This window comes from Mesocricetus auratus, unplaced genomic scaffold (genome assembly GCF_017639785.1).
Source record: "Mesocricetus auratus isolate SY011 unplaced genomic scaffold, BCM_Maur_2.0 Super-Scaffold_100001, whole genome shotgun sequence".
Taxonomy (NCBI): domain Eukaryota; kingdom Metazoa; phylum Chordata; class Mammalia; order Rodentia; family Cricetidae; genus Mesocricetus; species Mesocricetus auratus.
The window spans coordinates 11,160,527-11,183,617 of record NW_024429187.1 but is presented as its reverse complement, the minus strand read 5'-3'; the positions used below and the strand labels follow the sequence as shown (position 1 = coordinate 11,183,617).

General features: G+C 47.7%; 1 protein-coding gene across 1 annotated transcript in view; it reads left to right on the top strand.

Annotated features, from left to right (window-relative positions):
* Positions 1 to 23,091, top strand: part of St8sia1 (ST8 alpha-N-acetyl-neuraminide alpha-2,8-sialyltransferase 1) — a 128,392-nt gene that overhangs the window by 83,477 nt on the left and 21,824 nt on the right. Inside the window, exons 3-4 of the mRNA XM_040743543.1 lie at positions 1,281 to 1,390; positions 8,830 to 8,922. Of these exons, the coding sequence (XP_040599477.1) occupies positions 1,281 to 1,390; positions 8,830 to 8,922 (203 nt within the window). The remainder of the gene's footprint in view (positions 1 to 1,280; positions 1,391 to 8,829; positions 8,923 to 23,091) is intronic.

Sequence of the window (23,091 nt, the reverse complement as noted above, 5' to 3'; positions counted from 1 at the left end):
TTCCTCTTCCGCCACGTCATCAAGTTCACGGTGCAGTTCAGTTGGCAGCCAGGGTTCACACTTCCGTCTCTGCTCTCTTCGTAACCCGCACTGACTCTGGGCTCCCTAGACTTGCAGTTGTCTCCAGCAGGCAGCCTAAGACACGCGCAGACACTGTTAGGGAATGAATGGCTGATGGCGTCATTGCCTAAGACACACGCAGACACTGTTAGGGAATGAATGGCTGATGGCGTCATTGCCTAAGACACACGCAGACACTGTTAGGGAATGAATGGCTGATGGCGTCATTGCCTAAGACACACGCAGACACTGTTAGGGAATGAATGGCTGATGGCGTCATTGCCTAAGACACACGCAGACACTGTTAGGAATGAATGGCTGATGGCGTCATTGCCTAAGACACACGCAGACACTGTTAGGAATGAATGGCTGATGGCGTCATTGCCTAAGACACACGCAGACACTGTTAGGGAACGAATGGCTGATGGCGTCATTGCCTAAGACACACGCAGACACTGTTAGGGAACGAATGGCTGATGGCGTCATTGCCTAAGACACACGCAGACACTGTTAGGGAACGAATGGCTGATGGCGTCATTGCCTAAGACACACGCAGACACTGTTAGGGAACGAATGGCTGATGGCGTCATTGCCTAAGACACACGCAGACACTGTTAGGGAACGAATGGCTGATGGCGTCATTGCCTAAGACACACGCAGACACTGTTAGGGAACGAATGGCTGATGGCGTCATTGCCTAAGACACACGCAGACACTGTTAGGGAATGAATGGCTGATGGCGTCATTGCCTAAGACACACGCAGACACTGTTAGGGAATGAATGGCTGATGGCGTCATTGCCGTCACACAGGAGAACCACACGCAACCTGACTCTGCTTCCTGTCTAACGCCTTTAGAAGCAGTCCTGTGTTTAGTTTGGACTTTTCTGTTTCCCCTAACAAGTACCTGTGGTAATGTGCTCAGCCAGTTTGAGAAAGAAAACAAACAATGATGTCATTACATTTAAATATGTGTCAGGGACTTTTTGCTGTTTTTCTTTACCCTCCCCCACCCCCGCCCCTACCCCGTGCCCTCTTTTAACCACAGAGAGACGGGCCAGCTTGTCCCCCAGCCGCCCAGCGGTGTCCTCCTTCTTCCCAGGATTCTTCTTGCCCTGCCAAATCTGCCTTCAAGTTCCTCAGGTCTGCTGCTGTCAGTAATGATTTCGGAGCACTTGTGTGTTCTTTGCAGTGAAAACCCGCCTTGTTTTCTGTTGCTAGGGAACCCCCTTCCAGCTGCCATTGAAGAAATGTGCGGTGGTGGGAAACGGCGGGATTCTGAAGATGAGCGGCTGTGGCCGTCAAATAGATGAAGCGGATTTTGTCATGAGGTAAGAGAGCACCCACAGTGCAGCCTCCGACTCCTTCCCCCCCCTTCTGTAAGCTCAGGGCCTTTCAAACCTAGTAGCTTGCAATTAATCCCCTGTCACCTGTCTTTAGCATCTCTTCAAGCCCATATGCAAGTGAGGTTAGGAGCACACTGAGGGGAGGAACGGGACTCCTCCCGGCCCCTGCCGGAGGAATTTTGAAGCTGAGCAGGCTCCACAGTAGTGGAGGTAGCCTCTGCTGCTAATGAGGGCTCAGATCCTCCCGCGGATTATATACTTGGGTGATTAAAACCTTGAAAGATCGCTCTTTCCTCGGGGCTGGCTCCACATGGATAAACATTTTAGTCATTGCACGTGTACCCTTTTCTTCTTAGCTTTCCACAGAAGCGTTTGAAAGGAGCAGGTGGGATCTAAAGACGGGGTTTGGTCTGTGTGTGACCATGAAACCAGCAAGAAAGAGATGGGGGGGATCTTCACGTCACGGGGAATCTTGGTCAAGGGACTAAGCGGCGGCGTGGGTGGGGCTGTGGGGACACAGACATGAGTTTTGGTAAAGGACAGGAGGCCCCTTCAAGGGCAGTGACAAAAGCTGCTAAGCCTGTCCAAGGGATGCTACCTTCCAACTGCAGCCCAGCCCCTGCCAGCCTGTGCTGGGTGAGTGTGAGCCAACCCTGCATGTAGAGCAAAGACCGCGAGTGGCTGCACTGGCGCACGGGCGGACAGACAGACGGAGGGACAGAGGTTGCTTGGCCGGGAAGGAAGAAAGGCGGGGTGTAAAGAGGGAGGGCGCTAGCCGGGCGTTGGTGGCACACGCCTTTAATCCCAGCACTCCGGAGGCAGGGGCAGGCGGATCTCTGTGAGTTTGAGGCCAGCCTGGTCTACAGAGTGAGTTCCAGGACAGGCTCCAAAACAATACAGAGAAACCCTGTCTCGGAAAACCAAAACAAAACAAAACAAAAACAAAAACAAAGCGGGAGGGCTCTAGACAGAAGTCACGTGAGGCGACGTACGCCAAAACCAGGACAGGGTGAGGGGTGGGCTCTGCAGTAAGAGGTACGAGGAGTGACGAACAGGACCAAGTGACAGGGCCATTCAGGGTGGGGTTGGGGAGTGGGGGCATGGTGAGCTCAGGGCTAAGCATGGCCCCCCGCGTATGAACTCAGCCTGTCTGCAACACACTGGAAAAAGGAAAGCGCGCCTCGCTGGGGAAACAAGAGAGCTTTGAGAGTCTGGGAGACTCTTTCACGTGAACCCCAAAATTTCAAGGACATAGGAATGACTGTGAACCGGGAACCCAAGGATTCTGCAGCCAGAAGTGTGGTGGTATATTGTTCTATGATTTAATAAAGCCACCGGAGATCAAAATGCTAAGCTAGCCACAGCCATAGAGCCAGGCACTGGTGATACACACCTTTAATCCCACAGTCGCACCAGTTAGCTATAGACGCTGGGCAGCGGTGGCACACACCTTTAGTTCCAGCGCTCAGGAGACAAAAGCTGATGGATCTCTGTGAATTTGAGGCCACCCAGGGTTACATTAGATTGAATGATTCTAAAAGAGAAACAGAGCTCACACAGAGGAGATCTCAGCACTCTGGATCCCGTGGCTTTAATCCCAGCTCTAGAGAGGTTTATAAGATAGGAGCAGGGCATTAAGTATTCAGTCTGAGATTTATTTTCCATCCACGCTGAGGACAGGATCAGCCCTTTCAGAGGTAAGAGCTGCCTTTCTTTTCTGATCTGCATCTTAAAGCTTGAACCCCAGTATCTGTGTCTGGGTTTTTATTGTTCATGCTACAAGAAAGGACTTAAGTTTGATTCCAGGCATCTACCTAAAAAGCCAGGTGTATTCATAATTCCAGAGGTAGGGAGGCGGGGGAGACTGGAGGATGCCTTGGGCTCATAGAGCAGCCAGTCAGGTGAGAGCCCCTGGTTCAAAATACAAGCAGGAGAATGGCTGAGGAAGACGTGATTGCAGACTGCTAGCCTCTACATACACACACACACACACACACACACACACACACACGCACGCACGCACGCACACGCACGCACACATACGCACGCACGCACGCACACGCACACACGCACACACACACGCACACATACACACATACACACACACGCACACACACACACACGCACACACACACACATGCACACATACACACATACACACACACGCACACACACACACGCACACACACGCACACATGCACACACACGCACACACGCACGCACACATGCGCACACACGCGCACACACACACCTTTCCTTCAAGGGTAGGCTAGCACTGTAGGGTTGTGCTTTCTTCTCCACTGCTGTTTGCTTTATTTTACCATTTTTGTAACGTATACAGATAGCAGGGAGAAGGAGTGAGAGCCTTAATTCAAGACAGCGAGAGCAGCTCTTGATGCAGCAGAGGCACTGGTGCCGAACCCTTTGCTCATTCCACCACGGTCTGAGGAACAAGGTTCAATAAACTAAGGCGGAGACGGTCTCCTGGCACAATCCTCAGCTGTACAGCTCCAACGGGGGCCGCTTGGGTGCCACGAGACACGGGAGAAGGCGTGGGAGAAACGTGTGTGTCACGGGAGAGGATAACATCTCACAGAAATCAGAGGCATGTGAGGGTGCCAGGGAGCCCCAGTGCTGGCCGGCACCTGCTCCAATCCCTGGGTTATTACGTGGGGCTGAGAAGTTAATGAAGAACGCAGGGTTGGGGGGACACACCAACTGCACGGTTAACCGTGTAGGTGCCCAACATTGTATTATTTCCCCTCTGCCGAGGCTGTTGGAGGAAGGAAAGGAAGACATCCCGCAGTCCACACGTCTGCAAATACTGTGTCACTGTGGCGTTCACAACCTTTTCAAACCTTCAGGCTCTCTGAGGCATAGCCGGGGTGCTTTCTCTCAACATGGAGTGAAGAGACATTAGAGGAAGTGCTACAGCCAGAGCCTGGTGCAGCAGCTCCCCCCGGCCATATGCAATTAGGGATGCCATGGTTCTATCCATCCCTGACCCACCACCGGCTCAGCTCTCATCCTGTCCTACAAGCTGGTCCACCCTGCCGAGTCTTCCCTTAAATGGTTAACCTGTGTGTTCGTCCTGAAGGGTGCATGCTTGCCCTCGTGGATAACCGCCCTCATCTGGGGTGGGAGTCCCGTCCTCTGAGGTCTTATTTGCCTGGAATTTAAGATGACTGAAGAGACAGAAGGCCTGAGAACAGTAACTCTTCTGCCTCAGCGTCCAAAGGGCAGGCGCAGAGTGAGGGCAGGGATGCCAGTCTCTCTTCTTGTAGCCCAAGGGGGGGGAGTCCAGCTTTTTACCAAAAGCAGCAGATTCTATCGCTCCTGCTGTGTGTGTGTGTGTGTGTGTGTGTGTGTGTGTGTGTGTGTGTTTGCCCGCGTACTCAGCCACCATCAGGAAGATGAATCAGCCTGACATGTAAAAGAGCCGTCCTAAGCACCATAGGGGATTATCTCGTGGTGTCCCTTTTATCCCAAACAGACAGGACTAGGTTAGCCTTTTACACAATCTGCTGTTGATACCACACAAGTTCAGAACTATTGAGTGCCTGGGGGATTGGGAAGCACGTGGTGTGGGTAAGCAAAGACGGGGGGGGGGGTATCTCCACATAGCCTTCCTTGTACGGTAGACCCAGATTACAGTGGAGACTTCCAGACCTGTCCTCCAGCCATCCCATAATGTTCTGTGCACAGACAGGTTTAAAACATACCCTTCAAAATGTTGGAAAAAAAAAACACCAACCAACCCAATTTCCCATTTTTTCAAAGTGCACATTTATTCTTTAACCAAAAGTAGCACTTTAAAATAATCTGTGGGGCTGGCTCAGTGAGAGTCCTTGCATAAAGCTGGCCGTGATAGGGCGTACCTCTAGTCCCAGCACTCGGAAGGTGGATCGGAAGTTTAGGGTCATCCTTGGCTACACAGGAAATTTCAGGCATTCCTGGGCTACAGGAGACCCTGTCTCAAAACAACAGCAATAAATTCTTGAATTTAGTCTCTCAAGGAACATGGACAAGGCAGAAGTAATAATGATTCCACATTGAAGACAGACTGTGTGGCTCACAGTCACTGCATGGCAACAGTTGTGGAGCCTTTTGGATTGTGTGAAGTGGAATGTCCTGCATGCTTACACGCACGTGCACACACATGCGCGCGCGCGCACACACACACACATGCACACACACAAATACACACACACACAAATACACACATGCACGCACAAACACACACACAAATACACGCACACGCACACACGCACGCGCACACACACACACACACATAACTATGTTTTTCCATTGTTGAGTCTTCTATCCAGCATGCCAATTCCTCACCCCTCTCCTCTTCCGTTCTTGGATATCTTTCAGGGTCACAAGCATCACCATTATGGAAACAATTTAAACAACTAATATCTCTCTCAATTGTGCCAACAAGCAATAATGTGAAATTTGGGACACTTTATACAATTATGCCTTATTAGAAACAATTTGACTATATTAAATGGGCCTTTTATGCAAATCTATGTAATTATCAATTTAGGAACTGAGGAGCTAAACGCATAGTGCACTTTTCCTAAGAAAAGAGATTCAGGGAAACAGCCCTGTTGTTTGTGCTGGAAGAGAATGTTTACAGGGCAGAAGGCAGACACTTCATCAATACACATTGTCATCGGTTTCAGAAAGTCACATGTAAAATCTGTCTTGCTATCAGCACCCCTCTGTTACAGGGGGAAAAAAAACCAGCTTGTGAATTTTATTGTTTTGGTTTTGGGATTTTTTTGTTTGATTATTTATTGACAAAACTTTTCTCGTGGTTTTATTCTGTGCTAGAAGATATAAATGGATCCAGGCATATGAATCATGAACACAGAAGAAAACAAAATAGTTGTACATGAAAATGAATTTGTTATTGACTCCCAAGCAAAGTTTAGAATCTATAGCTGATTCTCAAATGTTAGCAAGGGCAGTCCAGATCAAAGCATCCTTAAGGAGGACATCCAAATTTTAGCCTGTGTGTTAGTTGGGAAGCCATCTTGTCTTTGCAAAGATCAGTTAAATAGTGCAACCACAATCTGACCCATAGTACCGCTTGATGGGGTCTGGTTAATGATGACCTGAGTCCACTCTTCTGCAAGGCTCCTCAGGAAGCCACATGGGCTGTGGTGTTGTCAAGGGCTTATAGATGCCTCAAGAGTGGCCATCTCCTCCCAGCCTTCCACACTGCACACTGTCTGCTTTCAGTGAACAGAAGTCACCAGCTGACTGACTGACCTGTGTGTGGTTACCAGAAAATCCAGTTATTTTTATTACCCACAAGCAGATGAAAGGGAGATTTTTTTAAATCAACATGGAGATGTTTCCGCCTGCACTGCCTGGTGTGGCCGGAGTCATGGGGCCCAGAAGAAAGAGAGGCTGGTGAGGGGGTCGGGTCAGCTGATAGGTGCGTGGGCAATTTCGTCTCCCAGGGCACACTGGTAGGGGAAATCCAGCAGATCACAGAGACCGCAATGTTCGTAAAAACATTTTTATCTATAAATAAATTCTGCAAGTTAGACATGCCCTAATGTGGCAGGAGTCAAGTCCGACATGTGTTTAGAGAGGAGAAATTAAACCTAATAATGCATAATGAGATGTCTGTGGTCTTTCTGACAGGATAGTTTTGAACACTGGTTTGTAGAACATCAACATAGAGACTTTTTAGCAGAGTTCCCTTAGTCCTTACTATGGCCCAGGAAGGCTGTAAAGCTGTTACCTGGTGTCTGGTCATGGAGGAAACGCTTGAACCTGATGCACACAGGCAGAAAGCCACAGGTCTGGGCGTGAGACGGCTGTGTTTCCCACTGTGTATCCGTAAGGCATCGTGACCAAAGGAAGCAGTTAGGGCAGGTGCAGACTTTGAGGGTACGAGTGGGCTGATTGTTTTCTCTCATGGAGAACCCATCACTTCTTAGGCTGGGAAGATGGCTCAGTTGGAAAAGTAATAGGCACACACACTTGAGGCTATGTGCTCCACCCCCCTCGGAAAAAGCAAAAGGTAGGCGTGGTGGTGGCATGTCCTATAATCCCAGTGTTGTGGAAGTGGAGACAGAAGGATCCTGGAGCTCATTGGCCAGCTGGTGCAGCCAAGTCAGTAGCTCCAGGTTCAGTGAGAGATGTTGTGTCAAAAAATAAGGTGGACAGTGATTGGGGGGCACTTAATGTTGATGTCTGGTCCCCACATACACACTTATGTGGCACGTGCATGTGTATGCACAGGTGAAAGCGTAACACACACACACACACTCACGCAGACCCCACACAGAGCAGGAGTGGTACAAGAACACACTGCCGTTCTTTGGGTGACACCTCCTTTCATCACCTTAAACCGCCTACACCGAATATGTAAAAATCATTCATGCATTAGGTTAGCTGAATAGTATGTGACCCGGAAAGTGCCGCCATAATGTAAATCTCTGGGAAATAAAGAAAACCCTGGGAAAAGAGAGTAATTCATCGGTGTTTATATGTAGGTAGAGGGTGTAGGGCGGGGCATCTGCCCTCTGCCTTCTGAACCCTCATTTCAAGCTCAAAGTGCTGTGTCCCTCCTCTTCAGATGCTGCTTCCTTTTTTCATTATCATTGTTTCATTATCATTATTTCATTACCCATTAGAATAAAAGGTTTTATTCTGTTTTATGTGAATGCGGATGCTTGTGCGAGTTTATATGCATCACACATGCACAGGTGCCAGCAAAGCCCAGAAGAGGGTACCCGATCTCCCGGAATTGGTTTTACAGACAGCTGTGAGCTGCCCTATGGGTGCCGAGTCCTGGGTCCTCTGCAAGACTACTAAATAGTCCTAATGGCTGAGCTGTCTCTCAAGCCTCTGCCTGTCTGTCCGTCTGTCCATCCATCCATCCATCCATCCATCTGTCTGTGTATCCACTCACTTATTTGCTCATTTATTTATTTGCTTGTATTTTTATTTTTGAGGCAAGGTTTCATGTAGCCCAGGCTGACCTCCAGCTCACTATATAAGCAAGGCTGCTTCAGTCTCTGTACCCTCTACCTCCCAAGTATGGGATTACAGGTGGATGGCAGCATACTTCTAATACATTTTCAGCAAAGCAGATACACCTCGGTTACCATCTCTTTCCTCTGGTAGAACATCTACGTCTGCCACTGACATTTTCTTCTAAAACAACAGCAACAACAACAACAACACACAAGAAAAAGAAAAAGAAAACAAAGGAAGAAGGAGAATAAAGCAGGCCCCCTAGGACTTTGGCGATGATAACCGTTAGTTAGTCATCTAATGCCCATGGAAATGGGAAGATGAATTGAGACAGAATTAACATTCCTATTTGTGTGCGCCTATCACCGACTTGGTGTAAAAGTACGTGAGTCATTCTGAAACGTTCCTTCTTGCATTTCTAGATGCAATCTCCCTCCTTTGTCAAGTGAGTACACCAGGGATGTCGGCTCCAAAACTCAGTTGGTGACAGCTAATCCCAGCATAATTCGGCAGAGGTAAGACTTCATGGTTTCCCTTTGTGGGGGCTGAAGAGGAAGGTTTGTGAAGTCACCAGCATCTTGCAGGGTGTGAGCATAATTCGGCAGAGGTAAGACTTCATGGTTTCCCTTTGTGGGGGCTGAAGAGGAAGGTTTGTGAAGTCACCAGCATCTTGCAGGGTGTGAGCATAATTCGGCAGAGGTAAGACTTCATGGTTTCCCTTTGTGAGGGCTGAAGAGGAAGGTTTGTGAAGTCATCAGCATCTTGCAGGGTGTGAGCATAATTCATCCTGGAAAACAAAGAGGGAAGCCATCTGGACCAGCAGGAAGGATGGAGGAGGGAATCGTAAATAAGCTAGGCGGTATTATGGGAGTCCTCGGTATTTCATGCTTCCTCTGGGCTTTGGCTCCTCTCTGTTAGAGACGGTGTAAATGACAGGGGGATCGATTGTTCTGCTCCGAGCACAGCACAGCATCCTGCCCACTCATTACTACTCATATCCAGCGTGCTGGCTCCGGTCCAACTTTCCAATCAGCCACTGTGAACTGACTTATTAAACCAAAAACAAAGAAATGACCAATTCGCCACATGCACACATCGAGGCAGCAATGTTTTCGGGGTGCAACAAGAGTGTGCGCTTATATGAGATTGAGTACCCCGTATTAGACCTTGGGGGTCAGATGGAAAATTCTCAGTAGTATCAATTCCAGAACACTTGGCAGCCACTATGGGAGCATTTGGGGGGTCAGTCTCCAGTTGACGAAGCCCACTAGTGAGCTAAGTCTGTTTGGAAAGACAGAGTATGAGACACACGAGTCTGTCCCACTGGATTTCAAACTCGTTTGTTCAAGTATCCTTCAAAATAATTTTTAAAATACTATCATTTTCTTCATTGTCATCAGGTTAACTAGTATTTTTTGGCAGGAATTAAATTGTAGATTTTTGGTTCCTTATGTGTTACTTGTATGATTTATGTGTGTGTTGTCACTGTCAAATCTCAGAGTGTTTTTTGGTGTGCCCTGTCCTGATATGGAAGCCTGGGTTCTTGGCCAGATTACTTCTGTCACAAAGACCTCTTTTTATATTCAGGCAAGTGTTAGTGTATCACTGGATACATCCTCTCCCTGACAGCTAATTATTCAACAGAAAATACGATATGGGGACCTGCCAGGAGTCTGTCCCTGAATAAGATAAAGCACAACACATTTTGGCTTCTTCTAGAGATATCGTCCTTAACCCGGGAGATGATTCCTCTGTTATGAATGTGTCCTTCTGTGACCTGGAAGTTTTTGCAACACCGGATTTTATTCATCAACAAATGTTTTCTTTCTGTTCCTTCTCTATCCCCTCTCATGTGTATGTGAGAGTATGTCTCCACACACATGTAGAGGCCAGAGGTCAACACTGTATGTATTTCACAAGTAATTTTCCATCTAATTTTCTGAAACAATATTTTCCGAAACACATATTTTCTTATAATTAAATTTAGAGGTCACTGATTAGCTGTGTTGGCTGGCCGACCTGCAAAGCCACAGGATCCTCACACCTCTGTCTCTACCAAGTGCTGTGGTTACAGGGTCCCTACTTTTATGTGATGCTGTGGATCTGAACTCAGGTCCTTACGCTTGGGAGCGAGCACTTTACGAGCGAGCCATTCCCCCAGCTTCCTAGCAAACGTTTGATATATTTACTTTTCAAAACTATGCTATGACTTTTAAGGAAAGTAACTTGGGCTTAAAAAGATCAAAGCAGTGTCTCTCTAAAGCTTATGACTTGTGCCTTAGATGGTGTTCTGGAAACTTCTGTCCCTTCTGCAGACTTCATTTCCTCTTCTCTTCAAACTCAGAGCAGCGCTTCCCTGTTGACACCAAGTTAGCCATCCATTCATATTGGTATCTGCAGTGTAGCAAAATATTAGAAAGCAAGATCTAAAACCAGAATTGAGCATACTAGAGATGAGAAAGAAATGTCCCTGGGAGGCTATTTGCACAGTACTTATGTGAGAGGCAATGCTACATAGTGGCAAATAGCATGGGGTATAAGGAGTTGGGCATATAGCTCAGTGGTAGAGTGCCTGCCTGCAGCATACAATGCCCTGGGTTCAATCCCCCGCACCACCAATAGAGTCTGTTTCTGAGTTTAATACTTCTGCATCTGCTGGCTCTGTAACCAGAGTTATTTAACCCCTTTCTGTTAATTGGTAACAAAGTTAATCATCTCAGGTAGCTGAGAGTTCTGCAGCTTGTGCAGCCAACAGGAAGTGAACTGAGACACTGAACGTGACTTGAGCATATGAAACCTCAAAGCCACCCCCACAGTGATACACTTCTTCCAACAAGGCCACACATACTCCAACAAGGCCACGCCTCCCAATAGTGCCACTCCCTCTGAGGAGTTTATGGGGGACCATTACATTTAAACTACCTCAGACACTATCACTGGGCTGAGGACCGAGTGTTAAAACACACAAGCCTTAGGAGAGACATTTCACATTCAAGCCGTAACACTCTTTAAAAGGAAAGATTTACTTAGGACTGTTTGCCCCATGTTTTAGTGACTGACAGTGTGGTATGGTAGCTTTGAACAAAACACCCCCATAGTCTCAGGAACTTACATATTTGGTTCAGAATTGGTAGCACTGTTTGGGAAAGCTTGGTTGTCACCGTGTTGGAGGAGGTATGCCCCTGGAAAAGGGCTTTGAGAGTTTGAAAACTAATCTAGTTTCAGACTATCTTTCTGCTGCCTTCTTGTGGTCCAAGATGTGATCTCTCAGCCTCCAGCTGTAGCCCCTCTGGAGTCCCCTCTGGAACTCCACATAAGTTTTCTTCTGTAAGTCCTGTGGTCACAATTTGTCCCAGCAACAGGCAAGTGACTGATACAAACGGTAACAGAACACAGGGAAAGACGAAGACCCCACGCTGAATAAACGCTAACAACTCAAAAGCAAGGGTGCGAGCCCCAGAATGACTACCTTAGCATGACTCGAGCCGGCGGAAAGAAACCGCAGGCCCCCACGGGTTACTGCAGGGAAGCTTTTTGTTAGAGTATAATTGACGAGACCTCCTATTTCCAGAGGGCTCGGAGCTGTTTATTACAGACGCGTTCCACTGCCAGATAATTGCTTACAGAGGTAGCTTCCAGCTAAACCCCCTCCAAGTCCCCACCCGGATGAGCACTGATCACGTCCGCCCGTCTAAGATGAACTGGGGTGGCTCTCTGTCGGCATCTCTGCTCGTCTCTGCTACACCAGTGCGTTCTGATGTTTTGACGGCAAAGCGCTCTTTGAAGTCTGGAGATGACATTTCTTCACAGGAGGCTCCGTCGCCGTCTACGTCAATCCCACGTCTACCCACCCCGCTGCAGGTGGCCTCCACCTTTCCCTAAAGGGGACCACGCGGAGCTTGCGAGCCATGCTCCTATTCAGGGATAACGTCTGCTCCTCAGTCACCTTCCCATGGCTGGGCCTAACAATCTGAAGAGAGAGCGGCTGGAGAGCCCTTCCCTGCGCCTCCAGGAAATGATGGTAGTCGTACAGCACTTCTCGCCTTGGCTCACACCCCGTTTTAAAAGGGCCGCACCCTATCTTTTACAATAATGCGTCCTTCTCATTCACCTCCTCCCGGATGATAACATCTATCCCTCTCGTTGAGAAGACAGAAATGAGAAGGAACCATTGGTATCGACTGCCTTCATCAGACGCGTCACCTGCGTCAGTCACCAGGTTCTCAGAGTCTCCATGAGCCTGATGTTCTTGTCCCTTCCACCTAGGGTGAATATTCGTCCCCCCTCTGCTCTCTGGTCTTTTTTTTTTTTTTTCTTTTGAATGCCCTTGTCTCTCACACAGCTTCTCAGACCTTCTCCAGGTGCTCAGATAGCGTCACTGATGTCCAAGGGTACTAAGAAAGCATCCTTTTGAGGGAAGAGGCACAGAAACATATACACTGTATCCTCTAGTGCATTCTGGAACCTTCCTTCACCGCTGTCCCACAGATTAATGTTGCTCTTTACCTGAGTGGGGCCTCTGAATTCCTATAACTTGAACCATGTTTTTCTTGGGAAAGGTTTTTGTTTTTTGTTTTGTTTTTTTAAATATCGTTTTGTATTTTTCAAGTGCTTATTCTCCAAGAGTTCCCTCAGGAAAAATAAAAGAAAGCAAAAGCTCTGAGACCCTCTGCATCTGACATTGTCAGTAGTATGCTTTTATACACTATGGGATATTTTTGTTAGGATTTTATCTCTAAACATGCTTTTAAACATTTTATTTTTAATAGTGTGTTTGTGCGTCTCTCTTTGTGTGAGGATGTGCACCTAAGTGCAATGCCCTTGATGGCCAGAAGAGGGCACAAGATCCCCCTGGAGCTGAAATGTGTGAGATCCCCATCATGGGTACTGGGAACTGAACTCTGGCCCTCTGCAAGGTCAGTAAGTGCTCTTAACCCTCAGGCCATCTTTCCATTCTAATTTGTGAATCCTCTCAGCCTTCTGAAGAAGTTCACCCGGTGTTTTCTAGCTTCAGTGTTTGGGGAGGATGGGGGGAATTGTGACGTTCTGTGATCTCTTTATATGCAAACCCATCTTTTACTGCCCCCTGCATTCCAGTCTGGTTCCCTTCTGCTCTGTATTGGGCGTTTGGGGCTTTGGTTTTCGAGACAGTCTCACTCTTGCTCAGGCTGGCCTCAAACTCATGGCAATCCTCCTGGCTCAGCCTCCTGGTAGGATTATAAAGAATGAGCCACCACGCCCAACCATTCTTCTCTATATTTTGAAATTGGATAATTATTGTGTTTTGGCCTGATTTCTCACGTTGTGTGGCACTCAGCGGGCCTTTTTAATCTTCAAAGTCATGTCTTCCACTTTGGAAGTTTCTGGAATCCCCTCCTCAGTCACACTGCTGTTGCAGCCACAGATGGTCTAAGTCAGTTTCTGTCTTATTTGACCTGCCAGTGTTTCGGGATGCCTTTGGTACTTGTTCCTTCAGTCAGCCCTCTCAGCAACCATTACTTGGCTGGTTTCTTCTTCCACCCATATGTGCGTTGTTATAATCCGGGCATCTAGCCTCTTAACTTTCTCTGTTTGCTATCTACAGGGTCTCACCCAGGCTCACAGTTTCCACTACATAAATTCTGTATCATTTCCCCCCGAAGCTCTTATTTTCAACTCCAGGGTTGAATATCCAGTTTGATACCAGACAGGCATATCAAACTTAAACTACTAGCATCCCTAATCACCCTCATTGCTCCAATCTACGTGTCCTATAATCTTTTCCGTTATTGAATTCAAAACCCTCGAAGTCTTCCCTGATTCTTTTGGTTAAAATGACCTCCAAGTCATGATAAATCCACTCGCAAACACAGGAAACCGTTTCCACCTCCCCCGTGGTCACTGCTCTAGTTCGTACTATGATCCTATGGCTCAGAATTTGTTCCTTTGATTTTAGGCTTCTGTCCTTACCGCTTCACCCACTTTTTAGGTTTCTGCCTCTCTCTTGCTGGCTCTTTCTCTATAGTCTGATCTGCGATACTATCACCTGCAGATTACATTTCTTTGCCGACCAGTCTTGTGATATCTCCCACATTGGGGGCTGAATTAGTCAGATGTTCTAGAGGAATAAAACCAAGAGAATAAATCTGTATTAAGAGAGGAATCAATTAGATTGGCTTTCACAGTGTAGTCTGGGAAGCCCATCACAGGCGCCTTCGCACGGGAGGGGCTAAAAACCAGGTTAGACGATAATGCTGTCCCAGTCCGGTGCTGAGGAACTGGAGGATTCCTGGAGATCCACTGGTCTTCAGTTCACATTGGGCTCCAGGAAGTCATTATATCTAAGCTGCAGTCAGAAGGTGCTACTCACACTGAGATAGTGGGTTTTTCACGTCAGTTACCTAATCAAGAAAATCTCCCCCCTACAGACGTGCCAAAGGCTTGTCCCGTAACTGATCCCTGTGGTGGTTTGAATAAGAGAAAAATCTTTCTCATAGGCTCGAGTATTTGATCACTTGGTCCTGAGTTAGTGGTGCTGTTTGGAGAAGGGGTGGGGCCTCTAGGAGGTGGACCCTGGAGGCTGGAGGATGTGTTACTGGGGCCGGTTTGCGGTAGCAAAATCCAACCGGCAATTCTCCCAAGTGTGCTAGAACTGATCAACTTCAGATCAGTGATTCCTTTTTTTAAAAATTAGAAACAAACTTGCTTCACATGTCAATCCCAGCTCCCTCTTCCTCCCCTCCTCCCCCGCTCCCCCAAGCCCCTAGCCCCCCACCCCATTCCCCTTCCGCTCCCAGGGAGGGTGAGGCCCTCCATGGGGTCAGATCAGTGATTCTTATGCCCATCTTTTAATAATTTGGCATTTTAAGATCCGCATCAGCACAGTCTAAGACATTAGACTCTTTGCAGTAGCACAAAGTAGAACAAACAAACCCTAACCTCCTCCTGAGCCCCTCCCCAAACAAACAAACAACAAAAAACCCCAAACAAAACATACTATTGTTGCAAAGAGAAAAATCCTGAAACACCCACCCCACTGTGATCCACACCCTGCTGTTTCCAGTGTGCTCCTGAGGGAGCCCTCCCTTGACAAGGCCTGTGTTTCAGATGTCCCTCTCCTCAATGTGATAACAAGCCCAACCAGTCCTTATGGACGAATTCTCATCGTTGACGAGGGATCATGTTTTATTCTTCTTCTCTGTGTGGTTTTTTTTTTTTTTGTATTTTAAGCAGGGCTACCCTGAAAAGTTAAAGCTTTCATAAAGCAGAGTAAACCTCTATGTGGAGGAGTTGCCGACACCTTGACTCTCTCCTGGGGCTGCAAACGGAGGGAGGGCTGAGGACTGGGAAAGTGTTTCAGGCAGAGATGAGAAAGCAGTCTTCAGTGGTCTCTGCCTCATGCCAAGTTGACAGCGAGCTCTTCCCAGGACAGACACTACGAAGATTAATGATGGCTTTAGGGAACTAATGGGAAACAGACCTGACTTCCCTGCGCCACAAAGTGCCACAGAGGGCAGGGATCTGCTGCTGGCCTCAGACTGGAGGCTCCTGCAGGCCTGTTCCCTCCCCCCACCTTTTTCCCCTGGGTTACATCTCATGCCATAAACCCTGTGCAACAAAGAGGCTTGTATCTCAAATGTGTGTTGGATAATAACTTGTGCCTGGTATCATTGAAAACCCCAGGGCACAGGCTTCCTAATGCGGCTTCTTATTAGATGGCAACATTTTCTGATGGGAGCATTTGTGCTGTGGAAGAGTTTCTGGTTGTTGCTAATCGAAGATGTTATTACTGAATAAATACTTGGTGGTGGAAGAGTCAGTGGTTTGCAAGTGGAAGCCAGTGTCTGTTCACACTCGTGAGTCGATGCCTGCTGCTTTTGTGTTCTTGAAATCAGTTTTTCCCAGAGACCCCTCACACTCACCCCTCTGCCAGGCTTCCTTTGTCGGCGCCTTCCTTTATCTGCTACCTTAATGTCCATGTTCACCATCGCCAGTGTTGCTTTTGAGACCCCCCCCCCACCTTCTCTCCCTTCCTCTCTATAGCCCTATTATCTCCGCTCCGTCAAAGTTAATTTTGAGTATCACCTTGATCGGATCATGAGACTCTTGGCCCTGGTGAGGCCTGCTTTTGAGGATGTCCGCGAGGGTCTGGGTTATGTGTCAGGGCATAAACTGAGGGGATAAGATCAGCGGTGAATGTGCGCCACACCATCTCACGGGCCACACCCAAGGTGAATGAAAAAGGGAAGGAGGAGACCGCCAGCTGTGGCCCCACCCAGATGTGGCCCCACCCAGCTGTGAGCAAGCAGCCTCCAGCTGGGGACAGTTTGCACTGCCCTGTCTTCTCTAAGGTGGGGAACTGCATGTCTTCAAATCCCAGGATAAAATAAACCCTTCCTCTCCGAACTTTCTGCCTGTTGAGGATTCAGTCACGGAGCGGCCACCTTCCCTTGGAGAATTCACCCAGGGCCTCCAGCTTTGGTCCTAACCACCACCAGCGTAGATCTGTCCCAGGCCTCAGGTGCCTTCTGTGCTCCAGACAGCTATGTGTCTAGACCCATTTAGAAGTCCTACGGACACTCCACATTCAATGCCCCACAATGCATCAGTCATCATTCCCATCAGCCCTCTTTTGCTCTGTGATGCCCCCAGTCTTAAAAAAACACAAAACTTTATTCGTGGAGAATTTCACACATGTATACAATGTGTTTAGACCGTAGTATCCATCTCCCACACACTCAAAGACCCACGCCACACTAGCGCTACTCATACACACATAGTATACGACTGAGCACTGGAGCGTGAGCCACACCCTCAAAGAAAACTGACTCTCCGTTCCCCAGAGACCAGCAACTGCCAATAACCCCTCCCCTAGGGGTGTGGCCACACGAGCCCCGCCCCCATTCCTGCGCGAATTGTGACTGACATGACCTCCTACAGCCCTTGTGCAGACAACCACAGCTGCTATGGGTTCTTGTGTGCAGCAGGTCTGTCATGCAACCCCTCCCCCCCTTGCAGGCCCATTGAGGAAGAAGGAGCAGACAGGTGTGGATGGTAACAATGCTCTTTTACTGACCCCATCTGTATATGCTCAACTACAGAACCCCACCAGCATGACTTCCAAGTTACCAACAAACTGCCCTGGTGTATCACTTCCACAGTCTATGCTCTGGCTCTGACAGTCCCTGGCCATGAACTAGCATAATAGTGTCCTGACATCTTCCTTAAGTCCCTTGGAAAAGGTTCTCTTCCAGTATAGCTTCGCATTAAAATCCCAACTCAGTATTTCTTAGTAGCTCATCGTAGCTTCTATTCAGAATTATAGCTCACCATCTCATTCCATTTCCTCCCGATGGTCTCACGCTCCAGGTTCACTTGTCTGTCAGACGGACCTGCTCTCGGAAACCTCTGAGCACACCCTTTGTGTAGCATGCCCATCTCCATATGTCACTGACGAGGCTGAGCCTTCCATGGCGTCGGGTCCTTTCCCACATCCTTTTATTCTCAGTGTCCGATTGAGTGTTTGACACAGAGTGAGACCCCATCAAGTACCAGAGCGTTTATGTGCAGTTCTGGGGAGATGCTCTATTGCAGTGTTTTAACTAAATCACCATAAGTAAGTTGATTAAAAACCTTGCAAGACAACCGTGAAACAGAGACAAGAGAATCGCCATGCCCTGCTTGAGGCCATGGGCAATTTCCACACCAACTGTCGGGCGTAGGGGTTGGGGCTGGGAGTCACAATCCTAAACCGAGCCTGTGTAGCCAGAACAGCACATAAATCTGGGAGAAGATGGAAAGTGTTGGTGACTCACCCCCACTCTCCGAGGGCAGAGACACAGAGAATCCCGAAGGCAGGCGTGTTGCTCTCCTAGCTGGCTGGTCCCTGGCTGGTCACGCCTTTGCTATCTCTCTTCTTTCTGAGTCCACTTTCCAGCCTTGCTTCACAAGGCACAGCCCTGCAGTGGACCAAGGGTGCAGGGCAGAGACAGGGCTCCGAAGGCCGGGATGAGCGGAATCCCCAGGGCAGTTAGGATGAGCGGAATCCCCAGGAGGGCAGTCTGGGGTGGGGAGAGGATGACGACAAGCATCCTCGGAGCTGGGGGGACGGAGGTGCAGCTTTTCTGTCATTGCCCAAAGAACTCACAGTTCCGTACACGAATCCCGAGTCCCCAGACAAACTGCCCGGTGGAACAGAAGAGCCTTTCACAGGTTAGCAGAGCTTATGGATGGGTGTTTGCCAGACTCATGGGCTCACGACTGGGCACCACAGTGTTCTGTGATTGTAGACCTAAGAAACGAAGTGTAGGGATAGCTAAACCATTGGTACCTGCAGCCCCAAGAATGATGTGGACACCAGTCTGAAGCCAAATGTGATTTGGAAATGAGTCTTCTTTCTCTTTTTTTGATTTTCAGTTACTTTAAAAAAATAGGAAAGTAATCAGCATCCCCTGAAATCCTATAACCCAAGGAAAAATTAACTTAAATAAATACAGAAAAAGAATAAAAGACAAGACATGGAAGGGAGCTGTTGACGGTTGCTGGGTTCTAGGAAAGGAAAGGCCAGTTCCTTTAGGGAGTGTGGTCCCTGGTAGGTCAGCCGGGATTCAGTAGTGATCCCACACCCATGCCCATATGGATAGCACAAATTGGGTTCAGGGAATTGTCAAAAAATTAAAAGATAGGAAGCTGGAAATGGGGGAGACGTATGAGGGCTGGGTATCCGAGAAGTTAGGGGAAAAAGTGAAAAAGTGGGGGGTGGTGAATATGATCAAAATACATTGTATGCATGTATGACAATCTCATAGAATTAGTAAAAATAATATTTAAAATGGGGAACAAGCTGAGCGGTGGTGGCAGCAGATGCTTTTAATCCCAGCACTCGGGAGGCAGAGGCAGGGGGATCTCTGTGAGTTCCAGGCCAGAATGGTCTACAGAGTGAGTTCCAGGACAGCTAGGGCTACACAGAGAAACCCTGTCTCAAATGATCAAACAAACAAAAAAAATGGGCAACAACAAAGTCAATCAGGTCCACACTGAATGCTGCCAAGAGCTAGTACAGTTCAAAAGACAAAAATCCTTCATATTTCAACTTTAAGAGTAGGGACGGAGAGAAACCAACAAATGGCATGACACACCAAGACGAATACTGTTCAAACTCACATAAGGAGAGATTTATCCTCCAGGCTTAGGTTCTCCAAAAAAGAATGGAGAATGGGCCGGGCACTCACACGAAAGCAGGTGCCGTGTATTCCCATAGCCCCAGAACTTTGACCTAATTGTGACAATCAGTAATGAGCCATTTCCAAGCTTGTATGCTGAGTTTCAGAATGTGTGCCAACTTTGGGTCGGAGAGGGACAGGAATTCAATCCAGGCCAAGGCTAAACACATCAGAAACAACGAGCGGATTATAAAAATAGAGTATTCATGTGCATACTTTGCATCCTGAGGATAGTACTTTCTGTTTGTAGAAATGACAGGAAAAATGATTTATATTTGCCTCCAAAATTTTAAATTTGCTCTCATCAGAAAATCAGGAAGAGATGGAAAATTCACGACCATTTGGAAAAGAATAGTTGCCTTAAGTCTAACCCATGTGTCTTCTCTATGGATATAGTATGTCGACATTCATGAAAACTGTGGAATCCTTGGGAGGTGATTTAATATAGAGGTGGAAAGATCTGGAAGAGGTAAATACAGACGGCTCCTAGATTAGCAAGTATTTGACTGCATTAATAATTAAATACTTTCACATGAGAACAGCATGTTCTCTATTTTTAACTACCAGAGTAGCAAAAATAAAGAGAAAACCTGTGGATGCTCCCCCCAGTCTCCTGAGCTGCTTGGTAATGGGAGTATAAATCATTGTAGTGTTTCATGGAGGAAAAAAAGAAGAATGAGCAGGTATTGAGAACTTTTAAAGCGTCCCCACCCTTTGAGTACAAATGCCTGTAACAAAATCAGTCATAAAGGAACAATCTAGAAATATGCAATGTTTAAAAGATCAGAGAGCAAAAGGGACCGCCAAAGTGGGTACCTCTTCCAACAGTCTTAGGGTGTTGCGGAGTAACCTAGGGAAGTTAGCCTACAGGTAAAGGCTCCGTCTAAGGCCCTTCAGAGCCGTGTGTGCGTGTGTGTGTGTGTGTGTGTGTGTGTGTGTGTGTGTGTGTGTGTGTGTACATGTGTGTGCGTGTGCACGTATGTGTGCATGTGTGTGTGTGTGTGTGATTGGTGGTGGGGTTCTGATGGAGGGAAATGGAAAGAACTCTGAAAGCCACACTGTGTATGGTCTACAGCAGTCGTCACTGGTCTGTAGAGTGAGGAAGCTGCCTTCCACATCGAGGGCCCCCAGCTCCTGATCTCTCCCCCCCATTTAGCTTAGTTCAGTATTCAAGGCATTTGGACTCACATCCCATTGACGACTGAACCTGTATCCGATGGACTGACCTGGCATCCTATGCGTGCTGGTCCCTCTATCCACTGACTGCCTGTATCCCATTGGTCAAGTCTGGGTCTCACTGACTGAGCCCTCATCAAACTGGCTAAACTGGCTAATTAGCTGGCCACGCAGTGAAGAAGGGACTCTGCTGTGGGCGTTGGGAGCCCAGTCCATGGTTTACTACCGCCCGAATCTAAAACATAAACTCTATCCAGCGTCTTTAAGTGACTCGGAAATTCTTTTGATGTAAAGGGCATTTGTTTGTTTGTTTGTTTGTTTGTTTGTTTGTTTGTTGTTTTCTTCCAAGATAGAACAAGTGCAGCAGTGCGGGGCTGCATAGTGAGAACTTACCAAAATAGATATATATTTGTATATGATCTTATTGAAAGAATACAGATACAGACAGCAGGCACTCTTGAGAAATGTCTCAGTGATTTAAAACATGCTCATGGCCACGGCTTATTTTCCTTTTCTAAATTATATTTTTGATCTTTTCTGAAAGACCACCAATTAATTCCATGATCATCATTTTCCATCAAAGCAGGAGAATGAATGTCAAATGAAAGCAGGCATTATCATGAAAACAAGCATGGGAAGAAAATAACTATACACGTGGCTTTGTTTTTGCTCTTCGGGGCATGAGGAGATATGTTAAAAAGACTTAATAGCACCTCACTCTGGCTTTTCCTTGGTAGACACAAGCTGTGGCTCATGACAGGGTAGGTACGGGGAGCTTAAGCAGCTATTTTAGTATGAATTCAGAGCCTGCGCTTGTCTTAGGTAATAGGTAACTATATGCACAGGTACATATACATTTATGGTAGAGTACATGATTATATAGAATCTTACTTAAGGTCAGTAGGCTAATAAATTAATTTATCTATTCTATTAGTTCCTTTTTCTCGTTACTTGTCTCATGTCAAGCACCTCATAAGAAGGAGCTCCACAGAGGAAAGGTCTGTGTTTGCTCGAGGTTCGAGGCTGCCGTGCATGGTGGCAGAGAAGGCCCAATGGCAGGAACGGCTCTCAGCTATGGCCACAGGAATGTGAAGCTGCTGGATCACATGCAAGCAGTTTAAGTCAGAGTGCAGACAGGGGGCGGATGGTAAGCCCTGAAGACCCGACCCATGTGACCCTCCTGCTCCAGCAAGGCTTCACTCCCTAGGGTCTCCAAGCCTCCCCAGATAGTGCTAGGGAACCAGACACGAAGGAGTTGCTTCATATCCAAACCACATGAAGCATGGAGAGAAAAAAAATCATTGGACATAGTGACTGCTTGCGGCTATGAAGCCCAGCAGACAGTGTACGTCTGACCTCGCCCCTAGGTGACCAGTAATAGGGTCACCTGCTGCTTTAAAATTCCTTTAGCATCTTCAACGGGTAACCTTTCCTGTCAACTGTGACAAGAAAATTCAAGTTCCCCGGCATTTTTTTTTCTTTCTTCCTTAAACGTTACTGATTTTCTTTTGTACCAAGTTGGAGATTTTCTGAGGCAAATCAGGTCCTGAAGGAAGGCTGTTAGAGCAGAGAGGATCCCATGACTCTCCCCTTCGAGGCTGCCTCTGCCTCAGCATCTTGGCACAAGTCCCTTGGAGCCTGCACGTGGCTGTCTGACGGACAGCTTGTCTGCCCAGCCCATCAAAAGCTGTGGGCTAACGTGTTTAAAATTTATTGATAAGCGCAGGTCACCATCTGTGATGGTGAGCACTGTCAGCTTGACAGTGTCCAGAATCCCCCAGAGACAAGTGCCTGGGCACACCTGTCGGGGACTGAGGTGGGCAGAGACATCTTGCATTGTAATGAAGCCAGCCCCAAATAACGACATGGAGACAATTATGAAATCTCACCCTATAGCTTAGGCTTGCTCCTAACTGTATCTTATAACGTAAACTATCCTGTTTGTATTAATCTATGTTCTATCGTGTGGCATTACCTCTCCTTCATCTTTTACTTCCTGTTTCCTCTCCCTGTCTCCTAGCCTCTCCTGTGTGCCCGGACTCCTCCTCCTCTTCCTCCCCCCCAGAAACCCCACCTATACCTCCTGCCTAGCTATTGGCCATTCAGCTTTTTATTATTCCAACCACAGCGAATGTATTTCCGCACAGTGTACAAATATCCCACGGCCTGGCATCCCGTGCACTGAGGCCTCGGGCCGCGGGGACAGGAGACAGGGTGCCGAGCAGGAGGGTTCCTCTGTCTCTGCTGCCAGGCTGTAGGCGGAATGACGTGATGGGTCACCTCAAATGCCCGTGGCCGTGATGGACC